The sequence below is a fragment of the Alnus glutinosa genome, chromosome 5 (assembly GCF_958979055.1).
Source record: "Alnus glutinosa chromosome 5, dhAlnGlut1.1, whole genome shotgun sequence".
Classification (NCBI taxonomy): Eukaryota; Viridiplantae; Streptophyta; class Magnoliopsida; order Fagales; family Betulaceae; genus Alnus; species Alnus glutinosa.
Window position 1 is genome coordinate 4519644 of NC_084890.1, and position 17614 is coordinate 4537257.

General features: G+C 33.2%; 3 protein-coding genes across 3 annotated transcripts; all 3 read left to right on the forward strand.

Moving 5' to 3' along the window:
* Positions 1–589: 589 nt before the first annotated feature.
* On the forward strand, positions 590–4496 carry LOC133867920 (cysteine-rich receptor-like protein kinase 44). The gene is made up of 7 exons (XM_062304705.1): positions 590–1418; positions 2122–2250; positions 2681–2808; positions 2918–3128; positions 3226–3463; positions 3638–3788; positions 3928–4496. The coding sequence occupies exons 1-7, from the start codon at positions 590–592 to the stop codon at positions 4276–4278; spliced, it is 2037 nt and encodes a 678-aa protein (XP_062160689.1). The 3' UTR covers positions 4279–4496.
* A 2338-nt stretch (positions 4497–6834) lies between these two features.
* On the forward strand, positions 6835–8661 carry LOC133867931 (cysteine-rich receptor-like protein kinase 10). The gene is made up of 3 exons (XM_062304713.1): positions 6835–7066; positions 7203–7440; positions 7767–8661. Exons 1-3 carry the CDS (start codon positions 6859–6861, stop codon positions 8089–8091), a joined length of 771 nt encoding a protein of 256 aa, XP_062160697.1. The 5' UTR covers positions 6835–6858; the 3' UTR covers positions 8092–8661.
* A 2981-nt stretch (positions 8662–11642) lies between these two features.
* Positions 11643–15930, forward strand: LOC133867919 (cysteine-rich receptor-like protein kinase 44). Its single transcript, XM_062304704.1, has 7 exons — positions 11643–12492; positions 12731–12859; positions 14256–14383; positions 14492–14702; positions 14800–15037; positions 15212–15362; positions 15497–15930. Exons 1-7 carry the CDS (start codon positions 11661–11663, stop codon positions 15842–15844), a joined length of 2037 nt encoding a protein of 678 aa, XP_062160688.1. The 5' UTR covers positions 11643–11660; the 3' UTR covers positions 15845–15930.
* The last annotated feature ends 1684 nt before the right edge of the window (positions 15931–17614 follow it).

Here is a 17614-nt window from a genome sequence, read left to right on the forward strand (position 1 = left end):
TCTGCCTATTTAAATATGGCATATCAAAATTGGGAGAACTTATCTATTTAATTAAATAAATGGAATTGTTGTAAATTTATACTCGTGTTTTAAGACAATATAAAACCCGACAGACACACGAAGATACTTAACCGAGAATTACGACAACATACTTTTGGTGTATGTTTGGCAGACGAATTTGACTTTCTTCCATTCCACCAGCACCCCCCTTGACCGCACTAATAGGAAACGCCGCAAACGCATACTGGACCGCCGCTTCAAGTGTTTGGCCGCGAAGAAAGTCGTACGTTGACGTTTTCGCGTCGTACGCGGCTTCTCCTCAACCACTTCTGTCTCAATCAACTGGTAAATTAAGCTTTCATTATTCAACGCATGCGAAACAACTTGGTGGATCAATTAATGGAGAAATATTAAAGTATGCAGCTAGCTGCGTTGAATGGACAAACGTAGACTAAAAGAAAGTGCCATAATTTTTTACTATTATATGCACGCTAATTAAACATTATTTATGTTCACTTATTCTTTTCATAAATTGCAAGTATATGAATATATAATCTTAAAGGCTCATTTCACGGAACGCAAGGCAATTATGGTTTCCTCTAGATTACTTTTCTTCCTCTCTGCCATCTTCTTACTCACTGCTCCAGCAGTAGCGCAGACGCCAGACTTCCTTTATCATGACTGTTTAAACGACAAGGGAAACTACACCGCCAACAGTACCTATGAGAGAAACCTCAACCACCTCCTCTCCTCCCTCTCCTCCAACACAGAAATTGACCATGGCTTCTACAATTCCTCTTATGGCCAAAACTCGGACCAGGTATTTGCAATTGAACTTTGCAGAGGAGATGTTGATCCAGATGTTTGCCGTGGTTGCCTCAATATATCTACGTCTCTTCTCAAGCAGCACTGCCCCATTCAGAAGGAGGCAATTGGATGGTTCGACTACTGTATGTTACGATACTCAAATCGCTCCATTTTCGGCGTCGTGGAAACTCTTCCAGGATTCAGAATGTGGAGCCCGTATAACGTATCGGCCAATTACTTGAATCAATTTAACGATGATCTTAGGACCTTGTTGGAAAGCCTAAGAAGTGAAGCTGTAGCAGGTGGTCCTCTTCGTAAGTTTGCAGCAAGAAACGCAACCGCACCGAACTTTCAAACATTATATGCACTTGTACAGTGTACAGCTGATTTGTCTGAGCAAGATTGCAACAATTGCTTAGTTGGGGCTATTCAAGATATTCCACAATGTTGTGGTGGTAAGCAAGGTGGGAGAGTCATTGGTCCCAGCTGTAATATCAGGTTTGAGACCTACGAGTTCTATAACTCGACAGCGGCTTCGTCACCACCATCATCTCCAGGAGAACCACCAGAATCTCCTTCTCCACCATTAACCAACACCAATACAACAAAAGGTACCCACATATATATGCCATTATGCTTATAACATGACAAATTATGGGGTCATAAGATGCAGTTGTTCACAGTACTAGAATTTGAATTTGAATGGAATTTGATCTTATGTTAATGTATTTGTTTAATTCATCCAAATACTTGAAAGCGAGCGAAAATTTCACTTTCAACTTCTTTTAAACTTCCATCATATTTGTATTTATCTCCAAAACTGTACTTAAAAAACTCTCAATTTTAGTGTATTTATCTTTCAATGTTTTTTAATTTCATTATTTCGCCAGAATTTACTGTTAAATCCTAACGAATGGATGTCAAAATTCTCAATATAACTCTTTTTTTTTTTTAAGAAAAAAAAAATTATGAATTTGGCGTTGGTCAGGATTTCACGAAATTTGCAAGAATATCAACACATGAGTCTTTGGAATTTTTTTTTTATTATTATTTTTTTTTTTTTTGAAAAAAAGAATATTTCAAAAATTTTGACAGGATTTAACGAAAAACATTAATGGATATGTGAAATTAAAAAAGATAAATACACTAAATTGAGAGTTTTTAAAGTTTAAAGTAATTGTAAAAGTGTCAATAATTTAAAAGGATTAAGTGAAGTTGGTCCATAAAGTTATTTATGTTACTAAGATTATTTCTCCAGATCCCAACCCAACCCTTACGAATCTTCTAATGAGAACAGATATTTTATTTTTGCAGGTAGCGAGAGCAACACATCTAGGACTATCATCATTATAATTGTGTCAATTGCTGCTTTTGTGGTACTAGTCATCTCCTTCTGCGTATATTTCAGAGTAAAGAGGAGGCCAAGAAGAGAGAAACTTGAAAGTAAGTAAAAGTTTGGTTTTGTTATTTATTATTCAAAAAATTAGGCCTCGTCAATATCGTAGAGGTGCATATATGTGCTTCGATAAGTAATAGGCACAATGTTGGGAGTAAGATTTCGTTGCTATTACGAGTGAAGTTTTTCTAGCATATTTATAACGTGACATAATTTGGAAAATACTTATATTTCAATCCTAAATTACATTGAATTAGAAATATCTGTCAGAAGTGACTTCCTATAAAGCTAACAGTAAATATTACGTTTAGTAGGCGTACACAAGTGTGTCATTTGGTATTTGAAAAACTTTATTTCAATCACTGGCATTGGAAAGCCCGTTGCTGTTGTATGCAATATTTAAATTGTGTTACTCTTCTTAAATAATTAACCTACTTAATTGATACATTTAAGCGTTGACTTGTTACTCATGTAAAGCTGCTGAAGATGATGAGATTAGAAGCGTGGAATCCTTGCAATTTGACTTCAGCACTATCAGAGTTGCTACAGATAACTTTTCTGAAGCAAATAAGCTCGGGCAAGGTGGATTTGGTGATGTTTATAAGGTGATTTAATATAATCTTATTGAGAAGGGTACCATTTATCAGTAAAAAATATGTTAATTTTCAACTTTCTTGATAGTTACATATGCTCTTTGTTCTTATATATTATCAGGGTAGACTTTCTGATGGACAAGTTATAGCCATAAAAAGATTATCGAAGAATTCCGGACAAGGAGATTTAGAATTTAAAAATGAAGTCCTATTAGTTGCCAAGCTTCAACATCGTAATCTAGTTAGGCTGCTAGGCTTTTGCTTGGAAAGAGATGAAAGGCTTTTGATATATGAGTTTATGCCAAATACAAGCCTCGATCACTTCCTTTTTGGTATGTTTGCACTTTTATTTTACCCTTAGATTATGTTGGTTTCTTTTGGGTTGCCTCCACATATCTTACTTCATGAATCACATGCTTCGAAATATAGATCCAATCAAGCGTGCACATTTGGATTGGCAAAGGCGCTACAAGATCATAGGAGGCATCGCTAGGGGAATTCTTTATCTTCATGAAGATTCTCGACTTCGTATTATTCATCGTGATCTTAAGGCTAGCAACATTCTTTTAGATGCAGAAATGAACTCAAAAATTTCAGATTTTGGCATGGCAAGATTGTTTTTATTGGATCAAACTCAAGGAAATACAAGTAGAATTGTTGGAACCTAGTAAGTATCCTTGGAGGGGAGATATGATGTTTACTTTGTGCCAAAGAAACAATATCAAAGTTCTAACCAATTTTTAACTCATCCCGAAAATCCAGGAAAACTAACAATTTTGAAGTATGGAAAGCTCTATTACCATATCCAAATTAAACTAATATTATTGATGTTGACATGTAGCGGATATATGGCTCCAGAGTATGCAATGCATGGACAATTCTCAGTAAAGTCTGATGTCTTTAGTTTCGGTGTATTAGTGTTGGAAATAGTGAGCGGACAGAAGAACAATTGCTTCAGAAATGGAGAGAATGTGGAGGATCTTCTAAGCTATGTAAGTACAATCATACTTGGGCACATTTCTCTTATTCTATGACTATGGCACGGGTAAATTAACACATAGGAATTCTCATAATTCTAACAATTGTTTTTTCCCTAATATTGTATTTACCCATCTAAATTATATATTGTAGGCATGGAAAAATTGGAGAGAGGGAACTGCTTCAAATATTGTGGATCCTACAATAATGTTAGGCGCAACAACTGAAATTATGAGATGCATTCACATTGGGCTACTATGTGTTCAAGAAAATGTAGCTGACAGACCAACCATGGCTTCAGTGATTCTTATGCTTAATAGCTACTCCATCACTCTCCAAGTACCCTCGCAGCCTGCATTTTTTATGCACAGCAATATTGACTTAGAAACAACATCTCGATGGATGCAAAGCACGTGGGTTACAAAGTCAGACGAAAGATCTAAAGGCAATTCCGTCGAAGCCTCAAGAAATGAGGCTTCAATTACTGAGCTCTACCCGCGCTAGGGTTTTGTTGAAGCTACAATTAAGAATGCATACTTTGAAATGTTAAATTATTTAATTACCATAGCTATAAATTCAACCGACAACTTGTTGATTGAATCCATTGTCCTAAGGCAATAACTTAGTCCAGGTCACGACCCAGTACGATTCAACTATGCTTGCATGCAAGTTTTTTAATTTTATTCAATTTTATTTTTTTTAGGAAAGTTGAGCGGAATAAAGGAGGGATATTTAGTGAAGAGTAATGTTATATATTACAATATTTTTATTCATATTTAATATTTATTTTGTTTTGTTTATTTTGATAGTTTATCAACTTTCAATTTGTTTTTTAATAAAAATTGATTCTTGTTTATGGTATATCAACTAAATGAAATAAAAAAAAATAAATAAAAAAGCACATATATGCTCATAAAAAAAATAAATAAATGAAGGAGAATAGATATAAAAAATGTGTTTGTTTTGAGATATGTTAGATGCACAACAATTTTGCATAACAATTGTGATATATCAAGAAACTGAAAACATTAGAATTGTTGTGCAATTATTGTATAAGAATTGTGCAAATAACATATCTCGTATGTGTACGTCCCTTCTCCCTTTTTCTCTTTTTCCTTTTTTTTTTTTTTTTTTTTTTTTTTTTTTTGTTTTGGTTGGCCGTGAATGTAATTAAAAAATATATAGATTTTTAAATTTAGAGACTCGAAACCCATAAATTAGAGTGGGATCGTAGTCTATAGTCTAGCATTCCTCTTTGAGTAATTGAGCTCGACTGGCCGTGATAGCAACCATAAAGTGAAAGCTCGACTTTGACTTGCTAACCTTATCCACGCCGCATTATATTTACGGTAAAGTTTCAATGCGCACATGCCTACTGCCTAAATAAATATGAGAAATGATTCCTACACTCATTTCTCACAATAGCTCCACAACAAACTGACGTGGCTGGTAATATTTTATTATTTTTTTACAAAAAAAAAAAGAAAAGAAAACAAAAATAATAATAAAATATTACCAACCACATCAGCTTGTTGTGGAGTTGTTGTGAGAAATGAGTGTAAGGATCATTTCTCAATAAATATTCTATCGAAGAAAGTAGGGCCCGTGGTCCACGGATTGGGATCTCACTCTCCGGCAATGTGCTGGAAATCCCAATCCTCACGTTTCGACCTCGTACGTGGCTTGTCCTCCGCCACTTCTGAATTCTTTCTCAATCCACCGGATTTCAGAGATCAAGGTTAGTTTGGATTTGGATTCAAAAAAAAGTATGATTCAAAAATTGCGATTTTAAAATATGTGATGATTTTTTTTTTTTTTAAAAAATAATTAAAAATTCAGTTAAGTGTATGGTAAAATTGTAGTTTGGCATTTAAAATCGCAAGTTAATTTTTAAAATTCTGCCTTTTCAAAAAAGCACTCATATGTCTGCTATTTGAAAAAAATGATTTTTTCATTTTGAAATCGCAATTTTTTAAAAATGCAATTCTCAAACGATTTATTTTCTGGGATTTGGTTTAAAATCGCACCTTTTGTCTACGAGATCACAATCCCAAACATACCTTAAAATGTGCGATTTGAAAAAATGATTTTTAAAAACGCAGTTAAGCGTTTGGCAAAATCGCAGGTTAGCCTTTAAAATTTTGCGTTTTAAAAAAATCTCTTCATTACCTACAATTTAAAAATGTAATTTTCTACTTGTTAAAATCGCAATTCCCAAACGATTCATTTTCTACGATTCAATTTAAGGAAAAATTGTACTATTTGTCCGTGTGGTTGACCTAAATTACAAATCACTCAATGTGATATAAAAAATAATTGTAAAGACCTTGTGATAAGCAAAAATTACAAATTACTCCCTCAAATCGTTTTCCATCCACAAACTTAACATAAACCGTTAGGTTACCATGTCAGGACAATAAAAACGTGACATGTGTCCCTCTTAATAAAAAAAATATTAATATATTAAAAAATTAAAAACTTTCAAATTTTTTGTTTTAGTAAAAATTTTACGAAACAAATCCTAATAGGAAAAGAAAACATAATCTTATAGTTGTGGCGGTGGTTGTTTTTGTAGTCTTAGTAATCTGCATCTGCCTCTGTATCCATTTAAGAGTGAAAAAGTGAAGGAAGAAAGTTGATAGTAAGTTAAAAATTAATGGGTTTCTCGTCCTATTTATACTAAGGATTTTAATTCTATAAAATATAAAAATAAACCAAATCAGACAATTAGTACTATATATATATGCTACTTAATTCATAAGTTAGTTCTACACAATATTGGGTATAAAAAATATTAAATTGATTTTCAAGGCACAAATTTTGCCAATGTCTAATTTAAATGTATTGACTTGTTCCTCATGTGAAGCTGTGGATGAAATAATTAGTGCTGAATCATTGCAATTCGACTTTCCTACAATTAGAGTTGCTACAAAGAATTTTTCAGATGCAAATAAGCTTGGACAAGGTGGATTTGGTGCTGTTTACAAGTTAATTGGATATCATATAATTATATAATATATCATTCTTTAATCTTGGATTCTTAAGGGTTACATATAATATATTCAATATGCTTTTCTTCAGGGTATGCTCTCGAATGGACAAGAAATAGCTGTAAAAAGGTTGTCTAGTGTTTCCGGACAAGGTGATCAAGAATTTAAGAATGAGGTCTTGCTAATGGCTAAGCTTCAACACCGTAATTTAGTTAGGCTCTTAGGTTTTTGCTTGGAAGGAAATGAAAAGCTTCTCATCTATGAGCTCATGCCTAATGCAAGCCCCGATCACTTTCTTTTTGGTATGTTTAAAATACTTCTGCTTAAATATTGGATTCTACTCATAATGTGTTTTTATTTTAGATTGAATTTCTTGTTGAACACAATTGGATATCTCTTTATTGTTCAATAGATTGATAAATTTGAATGAATATATAGATCCAATCAAACGATTGCATCTGGATTGGGAGAAGCGTTACAAAATCATAGTAGGCATTGCTCGAGGGCTTCTTTATCTTCACGAAGATTCTCAATTTCGTATTATTCATCGTGATCTCAAAACTAGCAACGTTTTATTAGATTCAGAGATGAATCCCAAAATTGTGGATTTCGGCATGGCAAGATTGTTTGTGCTAGATCAAACTCATGGAAATACGAGAAGAATCGTTGGAACTTAGTAAGTATCCTAACAAAATCAATACAAAATTAACAATTAGATTGCATGCTTCGTATTATCTGTCATATGAGTAACTTATGTTTTGTTGGAAGATAGGAAGCCTATCAAATGTCTTATTCTCCTATAACTAGCTAGAATCAATTAAGAGAATCTGTCAAAGAGTAATGTTATTCTTCACAATAATTTCAAACCAGCTGACTTGGCTTGTTTTAAATGGTTTTCATTTTGTTTATCTTAAGTAGCTAAACATGAAAAACCAATTAAAAATTTTGTAACATATCTATTGACATTCAAATAACAATGCTATTACTAATGTTCTCATGCAGTGGATATATGGCTCCAGAATACGCAATGCATGGACACTTTTCAATAAAATCTGATGTCTTTAGCTTCGGTGTATTAGTTCTAGAGATGGTGTTTGGGCAGAAAAATAGTTATTTCCGTATAGGGGAAAATTTAGAAGATCTTCTTAGATATGTAAGTATGCTTAATTATCTTTGGGTAAATCTTCCTTTTGCCAATAATTGTGGCAAAATTAATAGTGATATTATGTCTTGCCCATGTAATTCTCTTGCAGGCATGGCGAAATTGGAGGGAAGGCACAACATCAAATCTTATCGATCCCACCTTGAGAGCTATTTCAACTTTTGAATAAATGCGATGCATCCATATATGATTGCTATGCGTTCAAGAAAATGTAAGTGATAGACCAACCATGGCTTCCATCGTTCTCATGCTTAATAGTCATTCTATCACTTTATTGGTGCCCTCACGGCCTGCATATTTTATGCACACCACCGTTGAATCAGACATGTCATCAGACAAATCATTCCAAGCCTCAACAAATGAGGCTTCAATCAGTGAGTTATATCCTCGCTAGTGCTTAATGGAAGTAAAAAGAATTCTTCATTCAAGTCTTTGGGAAATTCACTTGAGGTCCATTCAGCTTAAAGGGCTATGCAACAGGAGTTGAGTGTACTGGATTTCAGGCTTGGACCCATGAGTCTATTCGATTGCCATTCACCATTACCTATACTGCCTATAACCCGTGCTATGGGTGATTTTTTCATAAAAAGTATATGCACTCATGTATGAAATTGTTGGAAAGTTTTTGTCTATTTAACAATTTTAGCCACCTTAAAGTCATTCAAAATGTTAAATTTTGGTCATCAAAGAGATAATTTTCTTATTTTTAATGCACTATTTAACAATTTTTCTTTAGTGTTAATGCTTATTATTGTCATTTAAATATTTGAGCTTAAGAAGGTTCCTTTATAAAGTTTTATGTTTAACTATTCATCTTCTAATTGTCACACATCTTTTTAATGACTACATTATACTTATTTCAAAAAGCTTTTGTCAAAACCTCTGAGGAAAGAATAGCAAAAAATATTAATAATAATAATGAAAAATAAACAAATAAAGAAAGGACATAAAGGTACGTTATAAAAGAATTCATTAAATTTCAAACAATTTTTTATTTATGCCCTATAGTGGCGCGCTGTTGGGTAGATCGAATTAAACGACAAAAAAAGCATTAGATACTACTTGTCACATATTAAAATTATTTTATATAGATCAAATTTTGGTTCTCTTTCAATCTATTTTTTAATAACATTTGTTAATGAATTTTTTTCACGGCTATTTTGGGTACCCAAGTATGAAATGGTTAGAAAGTTTTGGCCTATTTAACAAATTTAGCAACCCTAAAATCATTTGAAATCTTTAATTTTGGTTATTGGGGGGATAATATTATTATTTTTATTGCACTTTTTAATTAACAATTTTTTTTTTTTAATTAGTGCTCATGCTTATTATTGTTATTGGAATATTTGGGGTTAGAAATGTTCTTTTAACTTTCAATTTAACTATTATCCTTTCAATTTTCATGATGAAAAAAATAAAACCCTAAAGTCTAAGACAAAAAAATTTCATTAGTCTCATTCATTCTTAATGGTAAAGATATAACTTCGGTGTATAGTTCATTTTCATGTTCAATAATTAGAAATTATATATCATGCCAATATTTTTGTATAAAATTACATTTCCATGCTCAATAATTGAATGTTTTGATAATTAAACCGTTTATGCGAGTTGTGTAGGATTAAGTCAATTCAACTAGGCTTGTTTATTAAATAGGTTATATTAGTTGGAATCATCTGCCTATTTAAATATGGTGTATCAAAATTGGGAGAAATTATTATTTAATTAAATAAATGGAGTTGGAGTAAATTTATACAGTATTATACTCATATTTTAAGACAATATAAAACCCGGTCGACAGACACACAAAGATACTTAACCGAGAATTACGACAACGTACTTTTGGTGTATGTTTGGCATACGAATTTGACTTTCTTCCATTTCACCGGCGGGCCTTGATTCACAAACAACCTCACCCCAATTATTGTACAACCCAAACTACATTAGGGTGAAACTCACACAATAAATCACATCTCATTGTACCTTAAAGTTATGCAATAATTTAAATAGAATTGTATTTTTAGCATTTTCCTTCCACCGGCACCCCTGGACCGCATTAATAGGAAACCCGTACTGGACCGCTGCTTCAAGTGTTTGGCCCGCGAAGAAAGTAGTTTCCATGGGGCATGGGACCATGGATAATGGCGAGGACGTTTCCGCGTCGTACGTGGCTTCTCCTCGACCACTTCTGTCTCAATCAACTGGAAAACTAAGCTTTCATTATTCAACGCATGCGAAACAACTTGGTGGATCAATTAATGGAGAGATATTAAAGTATACAGCTAGCAGACTAGCAGTTGCATGGACAAACGTAGACTAAAAGAAAGTGCCATAATTTTTTACTATTATACGTACGCTAATTAAACATTATTTATGTCCACTTATTCTTTTCATAAATTGCAAGTATATATATATATATATATATATATATATATATATATATATATATATACACATTTTTAAATTGCCAACGGATTGGCGAGAGTTTAAAGGATAAGCAAATCGTGAACTTAGGAGAAATCCTTACTCGTCGGGTTTTTTTTTTTTTTTTTTTTTTTTTTTTTAATTCTTCAAAAGTTAATTATCTTAAGTTGTGCATAATGATAAGCATGTCCTAGACTTCACTTTTAAGAAAACAGATATAAGAAGAGAAAGAAACAGATCTGCTTCCTCCTCCTGTCATTTTCTCTTTCTAGTTATTCCTTGCTTCTAGCTACTCTCTCTCTCTTCCATTCTGGTTTTTTCTTTTGTTTGTAGGTATCTTTGACCAGATAAGCAATTTTGGCTTCTCTGCTATGTATCCGTCCATCTATCTCCATGCTATGTCGTGCATCTTCTCTCTGGCCGCTGCTGTTGTTTGCTAGTTATGTTTTTGCTTTGAATAAGAGTTTTTTTTTTTTTTTTTCTTTAAATCTGCTGGCATAGGCGATCTATGGGATGAAGATCGTTAATTAGGTGTGAGGGGTTATCTCTTACCGCCAGTTTAAATAAATTTTTCTAGAATATTTGATTATCCTTATCTTAGATCTAGTCTGCTCGGAGCAGATCTACTCTTTTAACTATTTTTGTACATACGTTAGCAGAAGATGAAAGTCATAGATAACACTTTATTGTAAGAATTTTGTTTGTATCTATGACCATGTAATCTCATAAACATTTTAACTATAATTTTGCAGAGATTTATGCTTTGTGATGTAAGAGTTTTATACTCGTAATCTTTGATCAATGAAATATGCAGATTTTTATTAAAAACAAAAAAAGAAAAAAAAATTGTGCTCGATGGTTAGTCTACCAAAAAACTTTACATCTAAAAAATCAAACTTAATTAACGTAAATTAATTGTAAGCTGTATAACATAATTTCTTGTAAATAAGGTACTTTTGATTTGGAATTTCTATATGTTAAGAATAACTAAAAAATAAGGGGCAATTTTTTTTTTTAGCAAAAGAAATTAAAAGCATTAATAAATAACTTTAATCAATATTCAAACTTATTTTTACCTTTATATCAGTCAAAACACCAAAAACATAAACATATAAAACAAAAATCAACTACTAAAAAGTTTGATCAGGCCGCCAACATAACTCTTCTTTTACTTTAGTCTGAAATGGCACCAACAGCTTTAAAGACTACTGACAACTTTCTAGAAATAGATCGAGAAGGAAAAAAGAAAAGGTTGAATATTATTTTCTTTTTAAATAATCTTAAAGGCTCATTTCACGGAACGCAAGGCAATTATGGTTTCCTCTAGATTACTTTTCTTCCTCTCTGCCATCTTCTTACTCACTGCTCAAGCAGTAGCGCAGACGGCGGACTTCCTTTATCATTTCTGTTTAAACGACAATGGAAACTACACCGCTAACAGTACCTATGAGAGAAACCTCAACCACCTCCTCTCCTCCTTCTCCTCCAACACAGAAATTGACTATGGCTTCTACAATTCCTCTTATGGCCAAAACTCTGACCAAGTATCTGCAATTGGACTTTGCAGAGGAGATGTTAACCCAGATGATTGCCGCGGTTGCCTCAATATATCTACGTCTCTTCTCAAGCAGCACTGCCCCAATCAGAAGGAGGCAATTGGATGGTTCGACCACTGTATGTTACGATACTCAAACCGCTCCATTTTGGGCGTTAAGGAAACTAGTTCAATTTTCTATATGTCGAACGTAAACAACGCGTCGTCGGCCAATAACGCGGATAAATTCAACAATGATCTTAGGACCTTGTTGGAAAGCCTACGAAGTCAAGCTGTAGCAGGTGGTTCTCTTCGTAAGTTTGCAACAGGAAACGCAACGGCACCAGAATTTCAAACATTATATGCACTTGTGCAGTGCACGCCTGATTTGTCTGAGCTTGATTGCAACAGTTGCTTAGTTGACGCTATTCAACGTATTCCAGTCTGTTGCAATAATAAGAAAGGTGGGAGAGTCGTTGGTCCCAGCTGTAATCTCAGGTTTGAGATCTACCAGTTCTATAACTCGACAGCGGCTGCGTCACCCCCAACATCTCCAGTAGCACCACCAGTATCTCCTCCCCCACCATTAACCAACACCAATACAACCAAAGGTACCCATATATGCCATTATGCATATAACATACCAAATTATGAGGTCATAAGATGCAGTTGTTCACACTTGAACAATTGGGCTATCTTTTTCACTCATTAGAATCTGAATGAGATATGATCTTATGTTAATGTATTTGTTTAATTACGCCAAATACTTTAAAGTTATTTATGCTACTAAGATTAGAACCCAAACCTTTAAGAATCTTCTAATGAGAACATTTTTTTTTTTTTTTGCAGGTAGCGAGAGGAACACATCTAGGACTATCATCATTATAATTGTGCCAATTGCCGCCTTTGTGTTACTAGTCATCTCCTTCTGCGTATATTTCAGAGTAAAGAGGAGGCCAAGAAGAGAGAAACTTGAAAGTAAGTAAAAGTTTGGTTTTGTTATTTATTATTCAAAAAATTAGGCCTCATGAATATTGTAGAGGTGCATGTGCTTCGATAAGTAATAGGCACAATGTTGGGAGTAAGATTTCGTTGCTATTACGAGTAAAGTTTTTCTAGCATGTATATAACGTGTCATAATTTGGAAAATACTTATATATCAATCTGCTCACCTCAAGTAGATTGAATTAGAAATTTCTGTCAGAAGTGACTTCCTATAAAGCTAACAGTAAATATATATTACATTTAGTAGACACAAGTGTGTCATTTGGTATTTGAAAAACTTTATTTCAATCACTGGTATTGGAAAGCCCGTTGCTGTTGTATGCAATTAGGGATGTAATCGAGCCGAGCCGAGTCGAGTTCGAAGATTTCAAGACTAGCTCGTTTATGAGTCGAGCCTAAATAGTCGAGCTCGAATTCGAGCCGAGCTATAAATTACATGTTCAAGCTCGGCTCGTTTAAAACTCGGGCGAGCTCGAGCTCAAGCTCGAGTTCGTTGAAAATGACATTCGAGCCGAGCCGAGTTACTGGACAAGCTCGGCTCAACTAGAGGTCGATGTAAACTATTAAATTTTTCAATGAGTGATCAAAGCAGAATTCAAGCCCAAGTTTATGAACAACATCTATGCATTTATTAATAACATAAATATATAATATGTAAGTATATAAGGCATATTATAAAATATATTACATAACTATAGTTTATAAGTAACAAATTAATAATATGTTATTATATATAACTACAGAGTATAAACAATGGTATATGTATAATGTGAACAAATAGTAAGTCTAATATATTCTATATAACTAAGTAACTATAATATAAGTATAATATATAACTATTGTTAACCATGTGTGATGTGATATATGTGTTTATATATATATGCTAACTATTTAATATTGTTATATTGTTATATACTAACTATTAGTAACTTAACATGTTAATTTAACATACTAAATATTGTTATCAAAGTATTATAATTAATATGTAATACTATATATATTATACTATGTTTACTATTTACTAATATATATGTAAGATATGAACGAGCTAACGAGTCGAACTAACGAGTCGAGCGAGCGATCCCGTCGAGCTTTAAACGAGTTGAGCTCGCGAGCCCCTATCGAGTTTTGTCGAGCGAGTCGGGTGTGTATCACTTACTAATCGAGCGGGTTTCAACAGTAACGATCGAGTTTCTACAGTATCGAGCTCGAGTTCGGATCGGGCTAAACCGAGCGGGTATCGAGCGGGCTGTCGAACGGACTGGCTTATTTACATCCCTATATGCAATATTTAAATTGTGTTACTCTTCTTAAATAATTAACCTACTTAATTGATTCATTTAAGCGTTGACTTGTTCCTCATGTAAAGCTGTTGAAGATGATGAGATTAGAAGCGTGGAATCCTTGCAATTTGACTTCAGCACTATCAGAGTTGCTACAGATAACTTTTCTGAAGCAAATAAGCTCGGGCAAGGTGGATTTGGTGATGTTTACAAGGTGATTTAATATAATCTTATTAAGAAGGGTACCATTTATCAGTAAAAATATGTTAATTTTCGACTTCCTTGATAATTACATATGCTCTTTGTTCTTATATATTAACAGGGTAGACTTTCTGATGGACAAGTTATAGCCATAAAAAGATTATCGAAGAATTCCGGACAAGGAGATTTAGAATTTAAAAATGAAGTCCTATTAGTTGCCAAGCTTCAACACCGTAATCTAGTTAGGCTGCTAGGCTTTTGCTTGGAAAGAGATGAAAGGCTTTTGATATATGAGTTTATGCCAAATACAAGCCTCGATCACTTCCTTTTTGGTATGTTTGCACTTTTATTTTAACCTTAGATTATGTTGGTTTCTTGTGGGTTGCCTCCACATATCTTACTTCATGAATCACATGCTTCGAAATATAGATCCAATCAAGCGTGCACATTTGGATTGGCAAAGGCGCTACAAGATCATAGGAGGCATCGCTCGGGGAATTCTTTATCTTCATGAAGATTCTCGACTTCGTATTATTCATCGTGATCTTAAGGCTAGCAACATTCTTTTAGATGCAGAAATGAACTCGAAAATTTCAGATTTTGGCATGGCAAGATTGTTTTTATTGGATCAAACTCAAGGAAATACAAGTAGAATTGTTGGAACCTAGTAAGTATCCTTGGAGGTTAGATATGATGTTTACTTTGTGCCAAAGAAACAATATCAAAGTTCTAACCAAGATTTAACTCATTCCGAAAATCCAGGAAAACTAACAATTTTGAAGTATGGAAAGCTCTATTACCATATCCAAATTAAACTAATATTATTGATGTTGACATGTAGCGGATATATGGCTCCAGAGTATGCAATGCATGGACAATTCTCAGTAAAGTCTGATGTCTTTAGTTTCGGTGTATTAGTGTTGGAAATAGTGAGTGGACAAAAGAACAATTGCTTCAGAAATGGAGAGAATGTGGAGGATCTTCTAAGCTATGTAAGTACAATCATACTTGGGCACATTTCTCTTGTTCTATGACTATGGCACGGGACACATAGGAATTATCATAATTCTAACAATTTTTTTTTTTTCCTGATATTGTATTTACCCATCTAAATTATATATTGTAGGCATGGAAAAATTGGAGAGAGGGAACTGCTTCAAATATTGTGGATCCTACAATAAGACTAGGCGCAACAACTGAAATTATGAGATGCATTCACATTGGGCTACTATGTGTTCAAGAAAATGTAGCTGACAGACCAACCATGGCTTCAGTAATTCTTATGCTTAATAGCTACTCTATCACTCTCCAAGTACCCTCGCAGCCTGCATTTTTTATGCACAACAACATTGACTTAGAAACATCTCGATTGATGCAAAGCACATGGGTTACAAAGTCAGACGAAAGATCTAAAGGCGATTCCGTCGAAGCCTCAAGAAATGAGGCTTCAATTACTGAGCTCTACCCACGCTAGGGTTTTGTTGAAGCTACAATTAAGAATGCATATTTTATTATTTAATTACCATAGCCATAAATTCAACCGACAACTTGTTGATTGAATCCATTGTCCTAAGGCAATAACTTAGTCCAGGTCACGACCCAGTACGATTCAACCATGCTTGCAAGTTTTTTATTTTATTCAATTTTATTTTTTTTACTAAAGTTGAGGGGAATAAAGGAGGGATATTTAGTGAAGAGCAATGTTATATATTACAATATTTTTATTTTGTTTTGTTTATTTTGACAGTTTATCAACTTTCAATTTGTTTTTTAATAAAAATTGATTCTTGTTTATGGTATATCAACTAAATGAAATAAAAATAAAATAAAAAAGTACATATATGCTCATAAGAAAATAAGAGAAATGATCCCTACACTCATTTCTCACAACAGTCCCACAACAAGCTGACGTGGCTGGTAATATTTTATTATTTTTTTTTGTTTTCTTTTCTTTTCTTTTTGTAAAAAAATAAGAAAATATTACCAGCCACATCAGCTTGTTGTGGGGCTGTTGTGAGAAATGAGTATATGGATCATTTCTCAAAAAATAAATAAATATAGGAGAACAGATATAAAAAATGTGTTTGTGTAGAGATATATTAGTTGCACAACAATTGTGATATATCAAGAAACTGAATACATTAAAATTGTTGTGTAATTGTTGTATAAGAATTGTGCAAATAACATATCTTGTATGTGTACCTTCACACGTCCCTTCTCCCTTTTTCTTTTTCTTTTTTTTTTTTCTTTTTTTTTTTGCTTGGCTGTGAATGTAATTAAAAAATATATGAATTTTTAAATTTAGAGACTCGAAACCCATAAATTAGAGTGGGATCGTAGTCTATAGTCTAGCATTCCTCTTTGAGTAATTGAGCTCGACTGGCCGTGATAGCAACCACAAAGTGAAAGTATCATCTTCAATTATTGCTTTTGTATTTAAAGCAATCTGTAGGGACTTTGATTTGCTAACCTTATCCACGCCACATTATATTTACGGTAAAGTTTCAATACTCCTCAAACTATTCTTTAAACTTTTAATTTGGTTATGCGCACATGCCTACTGCCTAAATAAATATTCTATCGAAGAAAGTAGTGCCCGTGGTCCACGGATTGGGATCTCACTCTCCGGCAATGTGCTGGAAATCCCAATCCTCACGTTTCGGCCTCGTACGTGGCTTGTCCTCCGCCACTTCTGAATTCTTTCTCAATCCACCGGATTTCAGAGATCAAGGTTAGTTTGGATTTGGATTAAAAAAAAAAAAAAGTATTGATTCAAAAATTACGATTTTAAAATATGTGATGATTTTTTTAAAAAAATAAAAATTAAAAATTCAGTTAAGTGTATGGTAAAATTGTAGTTTGGCATTTAAAATCGCAAGTTAATTTTTAAAATTCTGCATTTTCAAAAAAGCACTCATATGTCTGCTATTTGAAAAAACGATTTTTCATTTTGAAATCGTAATTTTTTAAAAATGCAATTCTCAAACGATTTATTTTTTGGGATTTGGTTTAAAATCGCACTTTTTGTCTACGAGATCACAATCCCAAACACACCCTAAAATGTGCGATGATAATAGCTTAAAAGTGCTTATTTTTCCTATTAAAATAAGTATTATCATACTTTATTATAATTTAATTATTGCATTTTATATTTAATTGTGGAATATTGATCAAATATTAATATTAAAATTAAATGATATATTAATGCAAGAAATTATGTTATGTAGGAATTACAAAAGAAATC